The sequence below is a fragment of the Telmatherina bonti genome (genome assembly GCF_933228915.1).
Source record: "Telmatherina bonti genome assembly, chromosome: 11".
In the NCBI taxonomy this organism is placed as follows: domain Eukaryota; kingdom Metazoa; phylum Chordata; class Actinopteri; order Atheriniformes; family Telmatherinidae; genus Telmatherina; species Telmatherina bonti.
In genome coordinates this window covers 17,116,286-17,140,436 of record NC_136629.1, presented here as the reverse complement: position 1 = coordinate 17,140,436, position 24,151 = coordinate 17,116,286, and the positions used below count along the sequence as shown (strand labels likewise).

At 38.1% G+C, this 24,151-nt stretch overlaps 1 protein-coding gene across 1 annotated transcript in view; it reads right to left on the bottom strand.

Moving 5' to 3' along the window:
* Nucleotides 1-3,613: 3,613 nt before the first annotated feature.
* LOC306762177 (gamma-aminobutyric acid receptor subunit pi) overlaps nucleotides 3,614-24,151 on the bottom strand; it is a gene marked incomplete at both ends in the record, with an annotated part of 79,721 nt that continues 59,183 nt past the window's right edge. Inside the window, 6 exons of the mRNA XM_079248591.1 lie at nucleotides 3,614-3,979; nucleotides 4,200-4,390; nucleotides 8,621-8,773; nucleotides 8,903-9,040; nucleotides 15,226-15,308; nucleotides 23,167-23,384. Of these exons, the coding sequence (XP_079104717.1) occupies nucleotides 3,614-3,979; nucleotides 4,200-4,390; nucleotides 8,621-8,773; nucleotides 8,903-9,040; nucleotides 15,226-15,308; nucleotides 23,167-23,384 (1,149 nt within the window). The remainder of the gene's footprint in view (nucleotides 3,980-4,199; nucleotides 4,391-8,620; nucleotides 8,774-8,902; nucleotides 9,041-15,225; nucleotides 15,309-23,166; nucleotides 23,385-24,151) is intronic.

Here is a 24,151-nt window from a genome sequence, read left to right as displayed (position 1 = left end):
CAGTGAAGCACACCTATATTGTAGGCCATTTATCAAGAACGGAGATTATGAAACTTGTAAATGCTGCTTTCACTTAAATAAGATTATGTCACAGCAATACTGAATACAGCAATAAATAAACATGCATCTCTGTTGATCATCTGAATCCTGCTTTCACTCTGAAATATAGTGTCATGTTCATCTGCTCACTGGCTGCATGCTATTTCAGATTTCTCCTATGAATACAGTAATAAACATGTGCTAGATGTTAAAAAAAAATGCACTTAATATCTCCTAGGAGCTCAATAAAAACCAGAAGGAAAAGTTAAATTCAATTCTTTGGTTCTAATCAGTGGAAGTGACCGAGACACCCAACACTGCAAAAGCAGAAGGTTAGCAACATGATAAAAAGAAGAAAAAAAAAAACTGAGGACAAAAGTTATACCCCAAGAATTAGCATTGTGAGACATTTTTTTCATCTGAATAACGCACAGATGACGACACTACCTTGAAATATTTTGGTAATTTCATTTATGTTCAGATCACTCTCTAACACACCAAGCGCCGGCGACTGCTTTATGTAATGCAAAAAAGCACAGCGAGAAACACAACCTGCAGCCAATGAACTTACATATACTGCAAATTTTATCTCTATGTCACTAAAATGTGATGATAATCTGTCCAGGTGTTGCAGTCCTGCAATATGAGTGCCCTGTCAGCATGAACACACAAGTGATCTACATAAAATATGATATAATGATGATCCAGCTAAACAGATGCACAGAGGATTTAGATCGAAAGTTAAACCATTAGAATTATAATAATTTTTAGCTGCAATAATCTGATAAAATTCATGTGTGCAACATTTAGAGATATGCATTTTTTTTCAGTTGCCTTTTTTGTCATTTAACATGATGAGCAACTGTTTCTGAACAGCATGGAGCTGCCTGCTATTGCCTGAGGTGGGTGGGCCCCTTTATTTTCTACCTACAATCTTTAAAGAGGACTGAGAGGGTGGGGGTTGTAAAGTCCCTTTTACTTTTGATGCCACTCCATCTCTGTAAATGCTCAAAACTGGAAGATTTTTTAAAAATATTTTTATGAATCAGATGTTATTTAATTAGTTTATTTTTATTTTAAAAATGTGTGCATTAATGTATTAATTCCATAAGCTTTATTTCTTAATATGTCCCCTTTGAACATCTGGATATCATGTTGAGTGCCATGAAACTGACTTATGCATGTGAAATAAATGTGTATTGTACACTGTGGCCAGACGTCTAGAGGACATGGGAAGAAAGGCCACTATATTAAATTGAAATTCATTTATATTCTTGAAACAAAGATACTTAAAAAATAAATAAATAAATAGAATTAAAAAAAAAAGAAGACTGCTAAGTCAAAAGGAAATCCCCAGGTGAACACATAAATAAAGCCATCGCTACAGCTGGCAAGGAGCCATTTCTTTTGCAGGTATAGTTATGGGTATATAAATATCTTTTGGTATCTTCTAGACGGACTTTAGCTATCTATCTCCTTCACTGCCATCTGCTGTTCCTGTCTGTCCTCTGAAGGTTGCTCCAGCTGGCACCAATGGAAGATAATATTTTAGGATAGCAATGATCAAACAACTGCAAATTAAAGTGAAATGACAATTTCCTCTTACTTAACTGTGCACGCAAATCTGTCATAAAGCCTTAAATTACAGTTCCACTGAACATACAGTCATGTAGAAGCAAAAGCACCGTCTCTTTCACTTCTAAAGTTACAGCCACTAGGACATGCGTAATCTGGTCTTTAGGTCTGAAAGCTAAGTAAATAAACTTTCAGTTGGTAAAACAAATGACATATCTCATTATTTACTCCATTGAAAAATGAAACTAATGTGCAAAAGCATTGTTTAAAAATGCTGAATACATCCTCACTACCTTAATAAGCAGCAACCAGCTGCTGTTAATTATATGTGTTTGATGAACTGACATCAGCAGATACACCTCCATATAAACAGACGTTGTCTGTCTCAGGTGTGTAAACACAATGCCAAGCAGGGAGGAACTTAGCAAAGACCTTAGAGAAGCAGATGTTCCTGTCAATCAAAAGAAGGTTATGAGGTCATTTCCAAACAATTTGGTCTATAATTCTTTGTGGAAAACATTCAAAGTTGCGTTCTGCATCGGGAAAACAAGTTTTCACTCGTTTGGGTCTGCAAAGTTGCAAATCATAACACTTCTGGAGCAATGTCTTTTACTCAAATGAGAGCAAAGTGGAGATATTTGGTTGTGATGTACATTTAAATTAGGTGAAAACCAACTACAGCATTCTTCATACATACCTCATCCCAACTGTCAAACACAGCAGTACAGTTGATCATCTGGGCTTGTTTTGCAACCACAGGTCGTGGACACCTTGCAGTCATTAGGTGTGTTTCCATTATATCTAGAATTGTGCAAAAACTAAACACTGCAATAAAAAAAAAAAAAAAAAAAAAAAAACACTAATGGAAACACCTACATACTCAAATATTGCTATAACGTTTTTACGTTCTCATGAGGTGTTTTTTTCAGACATTTCAACGGAGAAATGTATCACCAAATTTTAGCATTCACGTGTTATTATCAGGTAAATATGACGTGGTGCAGAACAAACAACAGCGAAATTTAGAGTTTTACTTCAAAAAGCCAAAGAAAATTCTCCACAGCAAACAGAAAACCCCCAAATAACGCCACATGAATGCCTTGCATATGCCACAATTCTTGTAAAATCTCATTCTGCTGACGAGATTTTATGGGAATTGTGCCCTGAACCGAGGCTAATGGGCTAAACACTGTACAACACTGTCCTGCAGATTACAATTGTTGTTTGTCAAAACTTCAAAATTTTGTGAAATTTTGTGAAAGTGTCATGGAAATGCACAAACCGTGAGTTCCTCTGCATACCAAGGTAATGTACCGTTTCTGGTCATCTCATCTTTCAGACAACCAGAGCTTCAATGACTTAAAACAGCAACATATGGATGATCATCAAGAATCATAAGGATGATCCAAAATCCTAACACATATTTGAAAATCCTTTGTAGAGCTGTGCATACAGAAACATCACTCTTAAATAAAGAAAACAAGATTTCTAAGATGATGACATGATAGAGTACTATACAGGAGCTTCCTTTAAGTTAGTGACACTCAAGTGTCTCAGTGAGCTACGGAAACGTGGAGGGCTTATTCAGTTTGACTCAGTCTTTGTTAAATATGTGATGGCACAGTAATAATTAATGGGTTAGTCTTCTTTTGAGGTTGTATTTACCTTATTTTGAGACCTAATGAGTTCTGCTTCATATTTTTAGTCTTATCACAAAATGTACCAGAGAATCCTGCCTTGTTCGGGTAAGTCAGGCAATGTTTTTATGACACCAACTGTGTGAAGTTGAAACAGAAGTGAAAGAACATAAAAACACAAGAATCAACAACCTCAAATTAGTATGTTGCTTTGCTCACGAACCCAAGGTAGAAATTGTACAAATCCATCTCAGAACACACCTAATTAACACTTCCTGTACATACATACAGTAAAATACACATCTTGTGTAAATACTCTCAGTCTCACGCTCGCCAGGAAACATGCTGCTCTCAAGCAAACACTAGAAGTACAGATAATATATCCAGTAAAGTAGGTTCACCATAACGAAAGACAGGGGGAAGGTGACTCTGGAGTAGTTGTCTATGTGGTGGGGGTTCTCCACATGACAACAGTTTATGGAACGGAGAATTTTACGCAGGGTGGTCAAAATGGTGAGGCACCAGTTGGTGGGTTCTGGAGGTGGAGCCTCAGGCTTGGGCTCACTGCCCGAGGGGCTGGAGGGGCTGACAGCGAGTTCTGTCGATGCAGGAGCTGGGGAAGGAGTGACCGCAGGCTCCTTGCGTCTCTTTGCTCTGTTGCAACGGGTGGAAATGGTGGTGACGATGCCGTTGATGTCGTCGTCCATGTCGTGCATCGGGTGCCCGTACTGTAAGGTGGTGGGGTAGGAAGAATATTTGATTGAAAGCAAAAAACATTAAACATTTTAGCGATGACGTTTTTAAAAATCTGTCGAACTTACCCAAAAGCGCTGGATGACAGAATGATGATGATTGTGATGACAACACCGACCACGACAAGTACGATGAACACAACAACAGTGATGATGACAACAAATGGAGAGCAGTGTGTAAGTGGAAGGGTCTCACCATGAGCATGTGAGTGTCACTGTGGGAGAGGATGCAAAAGTGGGCCACAGCATACTCAATGAGCGCTCCAAAGATGAAGCTAAAACAGATTCCCAAGTAGACATCAATGGCTTTGATGAAACAGTTCGCATTGGGCAGTGAGGTCCGCGCTCCCATCATCAGAGTGGTCATGGTCAGAACTGTGGTCACCCCTGTCGCAGAGATACATACACACACACATACAGATACTGATCAACTCTTAAAGTGGAACTATTATGCGCATTTCAGGCTAGTTTGTTTTTATTTCTGAGACCAGAAGGGCTGGGATTGATCAAGTTATTGTCACAAATCGCTTCATTTACTTCAGACCGACCCTCTCCGTAGGCTGTCAGATCAGCCTGCGGGCAAAACGAGTGGATTGAGACTCTTCCGCATTAAGCCCCGCCTCCCGCCACTGCACTACATCGGGAGCGCGCGCCGCAACTGCTTTCGCTGTCATTGTAACATCTCATAAACAGAAGGATTAGGCTAGTATGAACTCAATAAAAAAAAAAACCAAAATACAATGTCAACACATAGCATACAGCCCTACATGTTGGAACCTGAATCAGACCCTGAAAACGAAGTGGAAAACAGCAACCCACAGCAACGAATGCAGCAGGATGTCTCTTTGGTAAACCCACCAGCCATCGTTGGAAATAACTTTATCCGACGTTTTCCACCCGCCTGATGTATTTGTACATTTTGTACATTGTGTTTGTCCTTGTTAACCAGTAGAAGGTAACCAATCACCTAACCTTATCCCCCGGGACGTCACAAGGATTTCCAAGTAGAAAAACTCTCTAAAACGACGCGTTTTTCGTTGCCATGGAAACTGAGCGGAGAGCGTGCTGGAACTCAAACTCAAACGTGCGTTTAAGTGATAAAAAACGGTGCCGTTCACATGTCTGATGAGGATTCAACACTGTAACACTGTAAAAAGCTCAGACAACTACAAATACCATAATAGCACCCCTTTAAACTAAATGTGGTTTTTACATGTTCCAGTGAACCAATCAAAGCAGACTCACATAGTCTTCATGAAGGACTTTGTATTACACTTAAAGTGTTTGTAGCATTTAGCTGTCATGCTGCAAACAATTGGAGCAAACTGCCAGTGGAGATTAAACTTTCATCACATGTAGACATTTTTACTTCCAATAAAGAATATTTTTCTGATGCACCATGTGTGAAACCTGCACACTCTTAACTGAACTAGATTGTTGTTTTAATCATCTTAAATTTGGTTATCTTATATGATTTTATATTTTTATGACTTTTGAACACTTTTAACTAAAGCGTAACATATTTTAATTATTTTTGCTGTTTCAATTTATTTTAAAATTTTTTGTTTTATTATGTAAAGCACAGTGATTTGCATTGATATATGAAATCCACTTTATTCAATAAAGTCATCTTGCCTTTATATGTAATAATTGGTCAATCAAGCTAAACGTTTGTACTGATCACTTTTCTTTTCCTCATAGTAGAGGACAAATTATTATGTGAATATGTATTCTGAGGAGGTTTGCAGATTTTGGGTGTATTGTGTCTCATTTTTCATGACGTTGAGGTTTTATTTATTTGAACTTCAACTTTTATGTTTTCACGACGCACCATGCTAGAACACTGATACAAGCTACACTGGTAGCGCTGGGTATTTGTTCTGATGACAATTAAGACTAAATGGATCAAAACAAGGCTAGTATTGGTATGTTTGATGTCAGCGTGATGATGCTGATCCTTTCAGAGGGCTTTGAGGTCAAATAATGAGAATGCGACCAGATAATAGTCGGTTTTATTTTTGTCAAGCCATTTTTTCCTCTGCAGACTTTATTTTTCTCAAACATTTGTGATAAAAGGCAGTAGAAATATTTTATTTTTTACATTGTTGATGTTATTTTATGTTTTACAAACAAAAGTTTAAATGAAAATTTTTGTTATTAAAAAATGTTTTATTTGACAAAGTTTTGTACTGTGTTTTATTTTCATAATCATTATAAATAACTGAAAGCAAAATCATTTCAAGCAAAGGGTATTGGTATCAAATTTATATTGTATTGCTATAATATTGATATTGGCAATAACTGCCCATGACTTACTTGGTATGGGATCAATAGCGCCATTTTCAGCATCGCCCAGTCCTAATGACAATCAGTGAAGGTGCTTCGGCTTGTGTTGTCCAGTTTGTTAAGGTTGACATAAAATGTTGCTTTGCAGGTTCTTCATCCGATAAGTTTTCCTTTTGGAAAATTCCAAATCTTTTCCAAACCTTTTCAAACTGAAGACTTCCTGATTCTGTGAAGCGAAACGTTGGGCATTTGCCATTTAAATGCTTAAGCTAGTTGCATGCTGCCATGTGTCGTGTTGCAGGTTTGACTTTCATCTTTCCAGTTCCAGTCCCATTTAGTTTGATTTATGACAGAGTAAAAAATCCATTACTGTAGGTGAATCCACAAAGTTGAGCTTTGACAGTCAACAATGTCTCATTTTACCTTTCTAATGACGTCTTAATCACCTCACCAATTTATCCTAATTAAACTATTTAAAATGGTTTAAATACTAATGGTAGAATCCTTTAGTGATTGATGTTTTAAGGTACCTACTGGCAATTTTTCCAATTAATGTATTTCTGGCAGAATTTTTACAATTCCCATTTTCCATGAAACCGGGAGGGGAGTAATGCAAGCAGTAATGGTACAGCGGTGGAAAATTTATTGTGACAGTAAATGTAAAACCTAAACATTAACTAAGCTTATAGTGAATGTTCTTCGAGTAGTTGAGTTAAATCCTCTGCAATTGAAATCAATGACTGCAATACTGAACAGGTAGAAGTGGTGTAGATGACAGATGGACTGTAGGATTGTCTTCTACTTTTTAAAGGGGGCAATTTGTTCGTTGTCTGTGACTTTAAAAACACTAAGTGATCCACTGGGCGACAAAAGTTAAAGCATATCTACTAAAGCTAGCATCCTAACCATTTACTGCAGATGTTTAGCTTTATATTACATATGTGCACTGCATGATGGGACACTAAACTAAAATTCAGTCCTCAGTTGATAAAGATGTTCTTTTCTACATTCTGCCAACCCAAGCTTTGTTACTAATGTTGAAGGACAGGATTATTTATCTCTGAAATTTGGAACACAGATTGGGAAAACCCAAGCCGAAAAACAAGCAGGATAGTTTGGAGATGTGTATCCAGGCAGCCAGGTTGAAATTTAAACTCACAATTTACAATAAAACTGTTTATGGGCAGAAGATGATACGAAAAACCGAAAGAATACGGTGCAAGTCATGATCCCGTAGCTTAGCTGGCAGCTCATCATGCGGTGTTGTTACTGGATAATTGCTGTACTGTAGCACTCTATATTCATAACCCATGTTGATCTTCCATCCTGCAGTCCTGCTTGTTACCTTGTGCACTGAACAACTCCAAAAAAAATGATGCTGCTTTGTTTACATCGTCTCATGTGGCTTTCAAACTTAGCATAATCACTATGTAGTGTGAACTGTTAGATAAGATGAAAAACAAGCAAAAGGAACTAAGTTCACACATTGACCTCATTAAAATGCTTGATGTGCCATGAAAAGGAATAAACTGTTTTGTTTTGAAAACTTAGTGTGAAGCTCCTTGGAGGAGTGACGGATCTAAACCAGTTGGATGTTCGCACCACATAATACTGATATCAGAGAAGCTCACTCTTTAAAAATCAAACTTAATCCAACGCATGAGCTCTCTGCAGGGGAGCAAAAGCTTCTTGCATCAAAAACAGTAAACAAATACTGAAGAAATATAAATTTAGGCTCCATTCTCATGACACCAATAGATAGTGGCTACAATACCTAAAAGTCAGGAATTAGTGAGCAGACACCTTGGAAAATGTTATCCTCATTCACTTAGTGTCCTCCAATAAAAGGGATTTACTTAAAATAATAATAGGCAAAACTGATATTATGTAGTTAAAAAAAACTGAACAGACAGAGAATAATTACTAAACTAATCCAATAAAACTATCTCTTTACTGTTTAAGTCCTTGCCTGAATGCATTCTGCAACACTTTGCAGATGGCTCGGAGATAATGAGGACATGAGCCTGAAAGGTTTTGGCCATAATAGGAGAAAAAAAAAAGCAAAGAAAAAAATTATGTTTATTTGAAATCCCACGTTGCATGTGTATTGCATTATCGAGTGAAGGAAGAAAGGATTATTTATTCTTATTCAGTCAAATTATTGCTCTTTTTTATTAAGTAAATATGTTTAAAAAACACTATAACACTTCTTGTTGTTCTGACATCTTTCAAATAGAATCAAACGTGTAATAGCTGAGTGAAATTAAAAAGTGATAACTCAGTATAATTAAACATGACCGAATATGTTTTCCTAAATGAGCAGAAACATACCTATACATATACGTGCAGGAACAGAGGACAGGGAAATCCAGAAAGACACCCATGACAGGACCACCAGTAAGCTTGAGGGAACGTAAGTTTCCAGGATGAAATAGAGAATACTCCTCTTCAACTCAAAGTGGAAAACCAGCCTTGGGTATCGACCTTTGAGGGGAGGAACAAAAGTCTGTGTTAGACAAATATGAAAAGGTTTTTAATAGTCAATCACTGCTTTTCAGACATCTATGTAACCAATGAAGCAACATAAACTAATGTTTGGACTATTGTTATTACCAGTTTCATATATGGCCTCAGAGATGGATGTGTAGTGGTCCTCTACTGTGTACTGAGCCAGCTGGAGCGTGTCTAAACCGCTGACAGACTCATTTCCTCTGGTCCAGTAAAACATGACATCATTTATGTTGTAGCCCCCTGGAAAAAAAAAAAAAAAAAAAAAAAAGAAAGATGAAAAGGTTCAAGCTGCACTAATCAGGGTCTCTATATTAACAGTGGATTAAATAATGATGTGTTTAATGTGAAATGAAGCTAGAGAGAATTCTTCTTCCTTTAGTTCACTTCAGCTCCACGTGCAGCAGTTTTTTCATCTTTCTCTGCCTGATTCTGCCTCGCTCTTTTTTTATGCTCTGCAGATTCACTGGTTTGGTCTCTGACATGGGTATGAATATTATAATTCAGCAGGTGACCATAAACAAGTTGGACCAAAATGAAATCGTGCTTTGTGTCAGACGCTTGCGTGTTTGTTTGATGCACTTTTACCTTTAAGTGATCCATCCCTTATTAATTAATTATCCATTCTCTGCAGACATAATTTGTTTTATTTAGTTTGGGTGGAAGTTTTTTTTGTAGTTTTTTTTACCATCAGACCACTATCAGGTGGTAACATTTTCAGGACGGGTTGGAAGTGAGGTTAAAGATGTAGATGTAGGTGGAGAGAGAAAACAGTAGGAAGATATTTCATCAGACAAAACAGCTCAGGTCCAGAGGCAGATCTTTTGTAAATATCCAGCAGATTCAGGGAGGGCCATTAAACATGTCAAGGGTAATTTCATTTCAGTGGAAACAGACACTCACAATCTGAAGCAACTTTTTTTTTTTTTTTACTTGAAAGTAGTTTAAGTGTGTACTTTGGATGAAACCACGCAGTCACCTCTGGCAGTCAAAAGTGAAGCCTATGTGGAAGGGCGAAAAAAATGCCGTTCATCCACTAATGGTGGATGAACACCATGTCCCCCGAGACTCCCATTTTAAAAAGACCAACTTCACAGCAGCAAGGACCATGTTTACAACCTGGTACAAAAAAACATTTTAGGTTTAATAGGTCAGGATTACCTTCATGACAACTGTGGAGGGAGTGACTGATTTCATAATGCATTCATTTGGAAGTAAATTAAATTTAAAAATTAGACGTAACTGGGGGTGTGTCAATTTGATTGACAGGTGGCAGATATCTGGCTAGAAGAAGAACAGAGCATAGCACAACTGCGGTCTTTATAGTTATCTATTAGCTACAGGCAGGACAAAGATTGATAGGTGTCAATCATCCACCCCCATGCTAACAACCCCCCTCTCAGCTCTATGTCTTTGCCCATTATTGTATTTTATATGAGCAACGACACTTCCCTTCAGCCTTTCAGAAACTTACGGATGATGTCACAGAGGCGCCGCCCATCTTATATAGAGTCTATGGTTAGAACAAAGTTTTACCCAGACATACATGAGCTCATGTTTTTGAGCAGCACATAAAACAAGAAACTTTTTACATGCCGTTAGCTTTTCTGTTGGTTTAAACGATTGTGCCAACTTTTTAGACTGTACTTGGCTTTGGCTGGTAAAGTGTTTTGCTGTCAAAGCTTTGCCGATGCTATTGAAATTCTCCCTCTTAGTTCTTTCTCTGAGGTTTAATTTTTGAAAAATGTGGCAAACCAAGTATGAAAGCTAATGGAAATATAACTGAGGACAAATGTTTTTGACACAAAAATGACAAAAGGAAATCTGAATGAAATTTACTAATAATATATCAGTATTAAACAGTTCAAAGAAGATGTGGTCTTGCTCTCTTTTTCTCTTTTTTTTTTTTTTGTTTTTTGGAGTAGTTTGCTGGAGGCTTTGTGATGCAAACTAAGTTGTATGTTTCGTGTCTGAGAGACAGGAAATACAAAAGTGAGACATTTGGCAAGAATCAAAAGGATTGTAAACACAACATAAGACCTTATTTTACCCAGAGAATCAGCTGCGTACGGTCTGCAGACGCATTTATGCCAACAAATGAATCTGACATGGTAAACTACCACAACAACTTCACTTTAAAATATAATGTCAACTTTGCATTTATATAGTGTGGATATTTCCTTATTCACATTGAGACAGTATGACAGAGATCCAGCAGGAACTATTGAAAACATTTCTGGCATTCATTAAAATGATAAGGTCCTGCTGAAGTGCAGCTCTCGCTGTGTGCCATAAACTAATCGTGCATATTGCACCAGGCCCTGGAGATGCCAGATAACCCAAATAAATCTTGGAATACTGTAAGAAGTAATGAAAAATTCACATCATCCAAAATACCCCAGTTAAGTGTGTTAGTGCCTTTGATAGTATGTAATATATGGTAATAACTTTGTTTTCATTTGACATTTTATCCAAAGTTAAAACATGGGATTAACTGTGTTACACAGCTGATGTGCATTTTCCTAATTTATCTGCAGAAGGAGTAAGAGAACAAAACAATTCCAAAGATGAGCTGCTGTGTTAAACTGGAATACATCCCTGTAATCTCTGTCATCCTGCACATTGATTTGCTTTTGCAGTCCCTGTTTAAACCCACATGAAGTCATGGACTAATGACCAAAGCAATGATACCTGGGGCAAAGTTTCCAAACGATATACTCTGATGACTTTGATGTTGAGACATTTTATGGATTATTTTTACTGTTTGTTTTTTTTTCCTTCCTCTAGCATCAATCTAACATGGTGATATAGATGGGATATGACAGGTTGGCATGAAATTAGGGGTATGTTAAGCATCCTGTGCCACATGACCCTCTGAAAGCTCATATCTTTGTCTAAGTAAAGGGGGAAACACCTACATTTACATAAAAGCAAGGCTCACAAAGCAATAACACCACCATTTCACTCTTTTTACTGTCAGAATTTCCTCAATATTTAACTTCAATCCCAATTTAAACAGCCCACACACTCCCACAGCGAAGCTTTCTTTAAAGCATCTCCCTGTGCAGAGGATTCACTTTTGGCGCACCATTAAAAGAAATAAATCCTTGAATATACATCTTCATAAAGAGACTAAGGGTCATAGCAGGAGGGAGATGGAGATTGAAGGAGAGGAGGACAGGAATGGATGGAGACAGACAAGCAAGCAGAAATAGGATGAGGAAGATTGTGAAGGAGGCTGGAGATGAGACAAACGGGGAGAGAGCATAAAATGAAGATATTTAGCCTGGAATTACTGAAACATCTATCTTCCTCTCTGTTATCCAAGTTTAAATCCCAGATGTCATTTTGTCTTCTAAGTGGCACTGAAGCTCCAGCTAAATATTTATTTATTTATTTATTTATTTGGTGCTGAGGTCCTGGTGGGCTTCTGGCAGGGTTCAGACAGCTCAGCCTGCCTGGCTGTCATTTAAAGGGATGGAGAAAGCAAGCTGAGAGTGAAAGGAGATGAAGGGGTGTGGGGTGTGGGGTGTGTGTGTGTGTGTGTGTGTGGGGGGGGGGGGGGGATCAGCTTTTCCTCCTTCCATCACTTCCACTGCAGAAAAAAAAAAAAAGAAATCCTGTGAATTCACCTCAATCATTTTCTGTAAATAAAAACACTGCTATTGCACCTCATCTTAAAAACCAAAGGAAATATGTTTACAACATGCAAATAACACCCCCACCCCCCAGATATCCCCTCCCTCTGCTTATATCAGGAAAATGTCAAGACATTTTCTAATTCCAAACAAGTTTGAATTTCATGAGTCTGGTGTTGCAGGTTTGCATTGTAATGATAAGACAGAGGTCAGCTTCTGCTTTTGGGGTTCTTCCCTCACTTTTAGTTTGTTATGTAATGTGTTTTTTCTTTCTTTCTTTGCATAGAAAAGGTCTGTGAATTTACTAAACCCAACGTCTGAACAACAGCTGAATGAGTTCAGGGTTTGCATCACACATAAACTCATTTAACATCCTCCAATGACCTGCAGGTTGTCAGCTCTGGGTTTGATATAAACAAAAAGTGTTTGTATTAAAATGTAAAAGAGCACAAAGTGTATTATTTATGCACAGACAAAACTATATTAACCCAACAGGACCTGCTCATGCATATGCAGACAATGTGCCTCAGTCAACCCAATAAATCCCTACAGTCTTCCTGTGAGGATGAACTTAGAAGAGTTTTCAAACATCACTTGCCTTCATATTTGGAGTCTTGGAGGAATAGAAAATAATGCACAAACAGGGAACTAAAGAGGTTAGTGGAGGAAAATGTCATTGCTTTGTCATTGTTATTAATGTCCTGGTAAATAAGGTAACCCTGCTGTTCTGATCGATAACACTCTGATGAAATTCGCTGTATCTGATCCAAGCTGGTGATGCTTGAAACGAGGACACTGTGACCAAACCGGGCCAACAGCTAAATGCTATGGTCTTTGCTCTGTATCATATTATTTGTTCTTAAATCTTATTCTTAAATCTATTCTTAAATATCTTATGCAACGTTCAGTGAGGAAGATGTTGTTCCCTCACATCTGTATTCATCTGGTGTTTGGACTTTTTCATCCGGTTACTGTCTGGCACTTTCCCACACCACATTTCTGTCATCACAACTCTGCTCCAACAAACGGCTGCACTAGTGACTGCCATCAAATGTGAGATCCATATCTTCCTTATACCAGAGGAGCCTTCTATTAATAGCATTAACCCCTCTCTCTGCTCATCCACCCAGGCACCTAGAATCCAAGAGGTGGATGCCATCCCACATGTCACTGCTCTACCACAATGAAGCATCAGCATCTAATAGCCTCATGATATTGGTTCCAATTTAAATGTTGCTGATGAATACATTTGGTTGCAGCTTTTCATTTGATCTCCTATTGAACTCAAAATGAGATATTTTCAGAAAACAGTGAAGTGTTGTATTTACTGTGGCTGTTAAACACAGAGTGACAGATTCAGAAAATGCATAAATTCCTCTGAATCCAGATTGTTTGCATGCCAAGTTGACTGAGACTGAGTTTTGCTTCATTTATAGAAACAATGTTATTCAATTCAGTTTCATTTGCATAGTACCAACTTATAGATAATTCATCAATATACTTTTAAAGATACCATTTGATTCCAATTTATTGTAATCCAATAAGATTTATTCTAATCTATTTAGTCCAATTCCTTGTAATTCTGGCGCAACAGTTTAAACTTTCAGCATCACAGAGAAAAAAAAAAGCCCTGCACTGGTCTGGGGTTGAGATCTGGTATGCTCATCTTGCACAAAATGCTTGCCATGACATCAGCTTGGTAGCTAGCTCTGTACCCAGAAGAAAGTTTAAGCAAACATTTTAGCACTAATCGTAAGTTATAACAAAAATTTAGGAGCTATTCACCCATGCATGGTGCATTTTTCTTCTTTGTCAGCAGCAAGTGGCAAAACACTTTCCAGTTTCTTGGAGGTTTTCCTCATTCTAATGTGAAGTCATGAAGTTAAGCTTATTCAGTGTGTCACTGCCAGTTTACATTGTACTTACTCCTATTTGTTGCTCTCCCTGTGAGACAGTCACCTACCTTAGCTATAGTTGCTTTGTAAATGTGTTTGTACAATGTAAAAGTGACAAAATGAAAATGTCAATGGTCTTCCTGTATGCTGTTCTACAAGTTAAAGTGGTTTTGATCTACACAACCTGCGCCACAGGAGTAGGTGGCAATGGTCAGAAATCCTTTGGGAGCATTATATAAAAAAGTCCAAGGCACAGCTCCAACATACAGAAATGACTTAAACCCAATAATACATCTGTAGAAAGCTCTGAAACATGGGAGCTCAGAGATGCTTCCCACCCACTCTGATGGAGAGAAGATCTGCCAGGGAGACTGAGATTAACAGCTTAAATGTGAGAAGATTTTCCCAAGAGGACTGAAAACAGATTGCTTTCAGTCTAAACTTCAGTCACCAAATTACAAAACTAAGGGTGTTGTGAAAACATTAATTGAAATAATAAAACATGATCAATTTTAAATTTACAACATACATCTGTTTACCTCAAATAAACTGGAAGAGTTGGACTTTTTGGTTTAAACGTCATCGGCTTCCAGTTCATTTCTATGACAGTAGTTCAGTCCTTCATGACTGACAACCCTACACAGGCTGTTACATCATGACCCAAAATGTACCAGCTTATGTCTACTGAGTGACATCAGCAGTCGAGTACACACACACACACACACACACACACACACACACACACACACACACACTACTAATGCAAAAGATGAGAGGAAGCAATGTGTTTGATCCTTCAGTCTGATCAGATTCATTTGAAATCACACCCATCCAGCTACCCTGCTGCTGCTTTAGCAGCGCACATTTTATTCACTATAAAAAGAATGACCCTTACAGCTCTCCAGTTGTAGCGTGCATGTCTGCTTGTCCATCGGATACTTGGTCAGGTCCATGTTGCAAGCCACGGTGGTGGTAATCCTGAAGAATGAAACCAGTGTCATTATGGTAGAACTTCATAGAAAAGCATTCACAGAGTTGGTCTCAAAGTTGAATTTATTCTCATTTTATTTGAGATCAGGAGTGAATCTCAGGAGTGAAACTCTTTTCTCACCAGTGAATCCAGTCAGGAATGGGTTTCAAATCTAATCTCTTTTGGAGATGTAATTCATAATTTAACGAAAACAAAAACTGTTTGTCCTCACACTTACTATGCAAAATAAAATAACTGTAAGACTGGTACTTAACAGTGAAAGTTGCAGTCATATGAACGAAAAATATACACCTTCTTTTCAGTTCCATATTTTACATCTACAGACATAATTTCAACAGATCAGCTGGTCCTTTTCAGGCCTCCAGATAAGTAACTGCCTAGTCAAACAGCAGGATATTGTACAAAAACAGTCAAGATGTAGATAAGTAGTAAGTACTACACTACATGATTCATAGGCTTATAACTACCACAGGAAATAAATTTAAAAAAATCATTGTCTTGTATGACGTTATCAGTCTCTCACGACATTGTATAGTTACATAATGTTTTTAAATTCAAAATTAAAAATTCTGAATTAAGAGTATTCTCCTACGAGTTTACATGGAAGTAATAATTCCTACTGGAGGTTTACATGGAAACATGGTCCTTAATTTTGCTTTAGATTGACGGGTTGGGAAGGATTCTGATTGGACAGGGGGAGGATGTAACATAGCGATGTCTACCGGATATTAACAAAGTTCGCTTCCTGCTTCTTGTTTTTCGGGTCGGAACATGGAACACCACATGATAAGTACCAGTTTCGCTGCTATTTCATCATAATTTTGAAACACCAGCTCGACACGAGCGTACAACACTTTTTTTCAGCAACTGAGAAGGAGAAGGAAGAAAGACTACGTAAGATGGGAGGAAAAAAACGTGCGGAATATGAGCGTCATCGGGACGGGACAATGTAACGAGCATGCATAGAACGACAGAAATGAACTTAGAGTGGATTTAAGGTTTAGATGACAGAAAAATTAATCAGTTCAGATTTAAAATGTGAATAAATCAGCCACTGACATCAGAATTAAGTTTAATTCCAAACTGACTTTTGCTGTCGGAATTAGGTGTTGACATCCTCATTTTTTTTTTGTCAGTTTAAAGCAGAATTAACTTTTATTCCGAATTAAAGAGGAATTAAAAATCTCATGTAAATGTGGCCATTATTGTTAAAACTGTTGAAATTTGGTTAAAACTTTTCAGCTGTGCTTCTGCTCAGTGTGGTTGGCACGCATTCATGTAGCTCTACATGCACTCACCACTCCAGTCACATTTCAATACGTTTTTACAACATGATGATTCTTCTATTTTACATACACTGTTGCTCTGGACTGTGGACCCCAAGTATTTAAAATCCCCCACCTCTACTTCCTGTGACCCTACTGCACCTCTTGGATCTCTCTTTCACATACATGTACTGGATTTTCTTCCATCTATTCCCTGTTTCCACAATGATCCCAATGTTATCTGCATAGATAAGTCATGAAGATTCCTTTTGAACCTCATCTATCAGCTTGTCCATTATGAACATGAACCCTTCATGCAGTCCCACCTCAACCTTGATCTCCTGTCACACCTATGGCACATCTCTAAGTCCAAATGCTCTCACTTCTCTGTCCTGATCTCTTCAAATCTCATCTGATGAAAAGCATGTCTTTAGGAAGTCTTACAGAGCTACCTTGCTCTTTTTATAGAGAAAAAGCTTTTCCCTGGCAACCGTCCCAAACAAAAAGTTTAAGATTTTTTTTCTAACTGGACTGTCACTAACATTTAATACTCTAACAGGTGCCTGTAGCATCTGAGGTGTGTCTTGTTTTGTTTTATTACAGTGTTAGTGTTGCACAGCCTGACATTACTGGTTGAACTTGCTGGGAAATCCATTCCAAATTGGCAGATTGAGTATCTTTTCCAGATATTCAAGCCAGATTGGCTTGAATATTTTTCCAGTTTTGAATAATCTTTCACTGTGGAGGGATGGACTCAACATGGTTTGGAGATTATCTTTTAACCTTTCACCAAACTGAGGGGAAACAATTGCTTTTCTAAGATCATTGCTGATGTCTTTCCTCTGTGATATTATGTTAATACCTACCTGTATACACCAGGATGGCAAACTATCTAAACTTGCTTGTACAGAGGTTCTCACCCTGGGAGTTCTTATCCTTCTAAACAGTGTTGTTCATCCTTACCCAGTTTAAAACCTGGTACAGACAACAACTTTACTATGTTATGTCATGAAACATAAAATCGGAATCGAATTTAAAACGGGTTTGCTTTATTTTACATATGACTACGGTATATTTAAATTTCTATGATCAATCCAAGTTTTTGTCTGTTGAAGAAAAACAGGCAAAAATTGTAAAGGAATGAAATTGTTAACTCCATATGTGTTTTTCCTGTTCATATCAGTCTGATGCTGTGAAAGTGCAGTGCAGCCTAACATTTAATTTTTAAGCAAAATTCGGAATGCATGAAGCTGGGGTGGCTGGTTTAATGCTCACTAAGGACATTCAAGGACTTGTCCACATTTATAATGTAGAAATGACTGCAGTCAGATTTTAGATATACTCTTAATTTGCAAGAAGTAAATTTGATTGCTCAAAAACTTTCTTTTTTAGAATTTTTCTAAAACATGGCATATTCCTCATATGCCACATTATTATATTCAAGGTATTTGTGACAGGTTGGTTCCCATTTTCCATTCAAAAATGCCTTAATTCTTGGTGGCATAGATTTAATAAGGCAGAATTTCACTCTGTATTGATATGATAGCACGTTACACAGTTATTTCAGATTTGTCGGCTGCACATCCACGAATCTTCCCTTCCACTACATCCCAATGCTGCTCTGTTGGACTGAGACCTGGTGACTGTGGAGTCATTGGAGGAAATTGAATTTATTGTTATGTTGAAGAAAGTAGTTGGAGTTGATGTGAGCTTTGTGACATGGTGCATTATCCTGCTGGAAGTATCCATCAGAAGATACTACACTGTGCTCATAAAGGAATGGGCATGGTCAGCAATGATACTCAGGTTATGGTGTTTAACCCTTTGATGCACAACATTTGCACACCCCTTCTAAAGCACAACATGAGTCAAAAAGACCTTAATTTCTCATCTTACTTCATGCTGGCTGAGTTTTTCTTTGTTCTTTCATTTGAAATTAGTTTATTTTATGATTGAATATTCCAAGTATTCTTGAAATATTTTATTTTTGAATACCACGGACCATTACTTCCAAGTTTCTGTTCCTACTTTATGAAAATAGCCTTTATATTACTTTGCCAAATTTTCACACATGGGTCAAAATGACCCTTTCATGGAAGTGTGATTTTAAATAAAACAAGCTAATACTATGATCATAACTTGTTTCAAGCCATTATGATTGGAACCAAATGTTTTAAAATGTAATATCTGTAACGTGTTTGTCAGTTTGTCAAGCAAAAAGAAAAAAACAGAAAATGCAGCTCTTGAACTGAAGTCTATAGTATATACAATTCTACATTTATGAACTTTGGCCAAATAAAATAAGATTCACCTCAACATATACCTGAAGCACCATCTCATTTGTTTTAAAATAGTACATTGTGTGAGGCTAATTAGCTTCTTCCAACATGAGAGACTCTTCTAATGATAGAGAAGATTCATCTGATAAGGAAACTCAGGCCCATTGCAAGAGACTGTGCCAACTGCAACAGTAAGCTAACTACAACAGAATATATCAACAGCCAGCAATAACATGTATACTTCTGACAAGAATGTATGGTTCCCATGCTTAAGGTAACCTAAATCTAATCAAATATGATGTATAGTTGTCTTTCACAATACTCAACTGATTTCTAAATAAGCAGCTCATTTGCACCTAGATTGTGATATCCAGTCTACGTTCTGGTGGTACGTTTATGTATATGGATACAGTATTAGCTTCCTACATTCACTGATAATGAAGCTACAGTGTCTTGAAGAAAGCGGCAATCTCCGGCGGTCAAAAGTGAAGCCTATGCAGAAGTGCATAAAACTGCAGTTCCTCCTTCATCCGCTAGGGGCTGGCTGCAAAACAGAGCAAATCCCCATAGACTCCCATGTTAAAAAGGCCAACTTCACAGCAGAAATAAACATGTTTACAGCCTGGTTAAAAAGTCAATTTTTGGTTTAATAGGTCAGGTTTACCTTCATGACAACTGTGGGGGGAGTGAATGTTTTTCTAACTTGCCCATTTAAAAGTAATTTAATCTCGAAGTTTGGCATATTTAGGGGCGTGTCCTTTTTATTGACAGGTACCAATCTCCGACTTCTAGTCAGAAGAACGTAGAACAACCGCGTTTTTTTTAACCGTTAACAATGTGACTTAGCTTTAGCCCACTTACCTCCGTTAGCTGGCTAGCTCTCATTATCTAGGGCTTAGCTCGGTTAGCTCTTAGCTACAGAAAGCTCGGAGTTCGCTCAATGTCAATCATCCACCATGACGCTCACGGCCCCCCTCTCAGCTCCACCTCTTTGCCCATATTTGTATTTTCCGGGTGAGACGACGCGCATGACGCTGCCAAGATGGCGACGATAGGAATTGCCCCCCGAGCTTCAATTCAGCTCTTCAGAAACCTACGGGTGATGTCAAAGAGGCTCTGTCCATCTCTTTATATACAGTCTATGGTCTTGACTATATTTTGGTGTTTGTTGCATTTCTATATCTTAATTTCTTCTCTCGCCATGATGAAAATGCCAAAGATTCCTTTTTATTTTGCTGGTCTCAACGGTAGGATCCAGAATTTTGCCGGTATCAGGTCTTTCTTGGATATCTTGTAAACCTGTTGGGAACTTCCATATTTTTTGGCCAAGCATCCTGACCATTTGTTTAGCAGCGATATACATATGTACTGATAATGGCCCTGTCTCACACCGATAAAGAGCAAAGCTGTATTTGTTCATAAAGTAAATAGTAGGGGGAAATAAAGTCATTTGTGTTATACCAAAACAAGATATGTACTGCAGAACTAGAGTAGCAAATGATAAAATAAATGTATTTCAAAGATAGAAAATGGATATGGGTCATTTTTCACCCATGTTGTGCTTTGGAACAGTTATTTATTTATTTTTTTAATTATAAAACTGCAAAAGTAAAAAATAAGGTTTTTGGTTAAAAAAAAAAAAAAAAAAAAAAGTCAATTGAAAAATAACTTTAATTCTTAATGATGAATTTTATTTACTTCAAAGATTTTGAAGAGAAAAACACATTCTGGTCTCTAAAGACCCATGTTCTGTTTGAAAGGGTTAAATCATGGCATGTTAGTAGTAACCAACCCAAAGTGTGCCAAGAGAATATTTTCCATACATAACACCAGAATGTGTTGTACTCTATGCCCCTGCCCTGGTGTGTGTACCTTTGCTGGGCATTTATTCATTTCCATGAGGACCAAGATCTATATCTGCAGCTCATCTGCCAGTCAGTGGTGGCACTTATTCCTGTTTATCCTTGCAGTCATCACCAGGTTGTTGGTTTAGCCAGTGGTAACTGCCCCAAGTCAATCTGAAATCAGTTTCGCTCTATCCAGTTATTTCCCGGAGCTTTTGTTAATTGCTTTTCTGTTGTTCTCAGGAAGCCAGACTCGTGTACCATCAAATGGCTGCCAATCACAGCCACTCCATTCCTCTGCTCAGCTCCAGCCTATTTCCCCTTTCCACTTGTACTCAGCTCTGTGCTCACGCTTGGATCTTGCTATTGCCCATTCCTCACAACAGAACTGTTTATAAAAGGCAGGATAGATCCATGCTTTCATGTTGTTTCTACCAAATCCTGACCCTTCCATCTGGATGTTGCAGCTGAAATCAGCTCATCCAATCAGGTAACATTTTTACATCTTCTACTGTCCAGTGTTGGTGAGTCTGTGTAAAATGTAGCCTGAATTTCATGTTCTTAGCAGACAGAAGCACCAATCAATGACGTCTTCTGCTGCCCATTGACTGTTCATAGATGGTATCCTGCATATCTTGTGTGGAACCAGTGCTTATTTGACTTCTTGATGTCTTTCTATTATCTCCAGTCAGACCATTCTTTTCTAACATCAACAAGACATTGTTACCCAGACAACTGCTGCTCACTGGGTATTTTCTCTTTGACAGACCATTCTCTGTAAACTCTAGAGATGGTTGTGTGAGAAAATTCCAGTAGCTCAGCAGTTCCTGAAATACTCAGACCAACAAGCACACTACGTTCAAAGTCCCTCAAATCCCTTTTCCAACTCATTCTGATGCTCAGTTTGAACTTTAGCAAGTTGTCATAATCATGTCCACATGTGTAAATGCTTTGAGTTGCAGCCACATGATTGGCTGGTTAACTTTTTTCTTAAACAAGTTAAACTAATAGAATGACAAATGTGTATTTGTGACCTGCTTTGTATCTGTTGTACTAATAACATCAGTTGTTGTCATTTGAAATGAAAAAAAAAGCATTTTGTGCTACAAAAAACAAACAATTAGCTGCACATTGGTGTGGTTGTTGGAACTGTGGCCTCTCAGCATGAAGGTTGCTGGTTTGAGCTTTGTGCTGGGAAAGGGTTTTTTTGCAGTGGCCTTTCTGTGAGGAGTTTGCATGTTCTCCCTATGTGTTTGTGGGTGCTTTGTGAGTACTCTGGCTTCCTCCTACCATCCAAAAACATGCATGTTTGGTTAATTAGTCATTCTAAATTCTTTGTAGGAATGTGTGTGAGCCTAATTGATGGTTTGTCTCTGTGTTGGACCTGTGATGGACTGGTTACCTGTCCAGGGTGTACCCTGCCTCTCACCCGCTAGTCTAGGCTCCAGCCTTGGACTGAGCAGTAAAGAAAATGAATGAATTAATGAGTAAATAAATCAGGCTTCTACTTATCTGCCTGTCATGAACTGTGACACAACGACTTACAAAATGGAATATTCAAGTGACGAACAGAAAATCACTGCAGGCAGCCTAACGTCCGTTTTACTCCATCAATTGACTACAAGCCATTGATCAGCCGGCCACTTGAATCATCCTGGAACTTGAAACTCAGAATTTCAGATTTCCAACAAAACAATATTTTTGAGAAAAAACATAAAACAGACACTCCTGATTTCTAAAAGTATCACACAGTTTCCTCCTACCACCCAGCCTTTGGATACAATAACATGAGCGCTTTGTCATTTATTCCCCTCTGGAACAGCATTGAAACATTTACCACAGCTGTCCTTTTCCTCTATCACCTCATCTTTCTCACTGCACTCTGCCCTTTTTCACAGCTCCAATTCCCCAAGGTGGCCATGCCTCCCCTGACTGTCTTTTGTCTCATTTTATTCTCACTATTCTTACTCTCTCACTGTTGAGACCTACTCTCCTCCATATTTCCTCTGTCACAACAATAACCAAACTATTCAGCTCTCTGTGTAAAGGCAATGGTCCATGAAGATGAGGAAGCACAAAAGCACATTCCCACTAAGTCATCATCAAGTGTTGCTGTCATCTTCTTGTGTGAATGACTGCTACAATGCTGGATACAAGTTTAGCTTGGGTGGGTGAAGTCAGACTAGAACCATATGTGGCAAGAAAATGCAATGCCTGGGAAGTTTGCAAAAACCTTTCTCATGCACAGCATCTCGGTTTCCTGACTCCTAATGACACAATGTTCACAGCTCTGTATTGACAGTGCACATTCTCCTGCACTTGTACAATACAACACTGAAGTAACCATGTGACAAAACCCAGCATTGCAATGAAATCAACACTACTTTTTTAGCCAAACCATAAGAAATAGAAAAGATTTTAAAAAGTGCAACCAGTGAAGTTTATTTATTGTCCCACCTCAGAGCATACAGCACAGTCCCATTGGGGAAGATGCGGATTAGCCTGTTCTCCACGGTGATATCATGGAGGAAGGATTTCTTGGAGTCCACAATGAAAGTATCTGGGACCCAGAGGAGCTCCACCAACCGCCCGTCAAGGCTCAGGCTCTTGTTGCCCTCAAACACCAAACGCTCATCCGTCCAGCGCTGGCGAAGAAATATGGTGGCGGTGTAGTCCTGCAAGATTAGAGGTCCAGACATCAGATAGACTTTTAGAGCAGACAGGTTGATAATGTACATGACAGACAAGCCAGGTTGTGACGAAGCAAAATCTGGATACTTTCATTTGATTTCATTCGTCAGCTTGGGGCTTTATTAATTAATTTTAATAATTAGTTCATTGATGGCATCTGATCCAACAATCCTCTCTATGCTCAGGGCAGCAACTATCTACAGCATCGCTTCAAGTCAACAGGTCTGGTCAGGATTTATGGAGCACAAAACATTTTTTCCTGCAGCACATTCATTTTACACTTCTGTTGTTGCATGATGTAGGAGTGTTAAAGAGCTTATTGTGCGACAACAAAATGTGAGCAGAACTTCCTACCTAGTATATCACGATCACACTGGAGCTTTCTGGTTTGTGTCGTTCCTTTTGCTGTTGTTTTTCTTACTTCCTGTTATTATGCTGTGTTAGTAAATGTCTTTAATATTCAGATGTTTTTGTCAGAAAGGATGGATATCTTTGAGTTTGTACACATTTCAGTGCACACAAACCTTTAGTAATCCAGCCCTATGTATATGGTGTGTCATAAATGGGGGGGGAAAAAAAGCAACAATGTGCTGCTTCATATGCGTTCTGTAGTTTTAATCTCGGAAGCTATGATGAGCTCTGGTAGAAAACAAAACTGGCAGGACGGCGAAGACGCCAAAAAAAAAAAAAAAAAAAAACATTTTTATTACAAGAAAAAAGAAATAAGTGTTACTGTAACAAGATGTCAAAT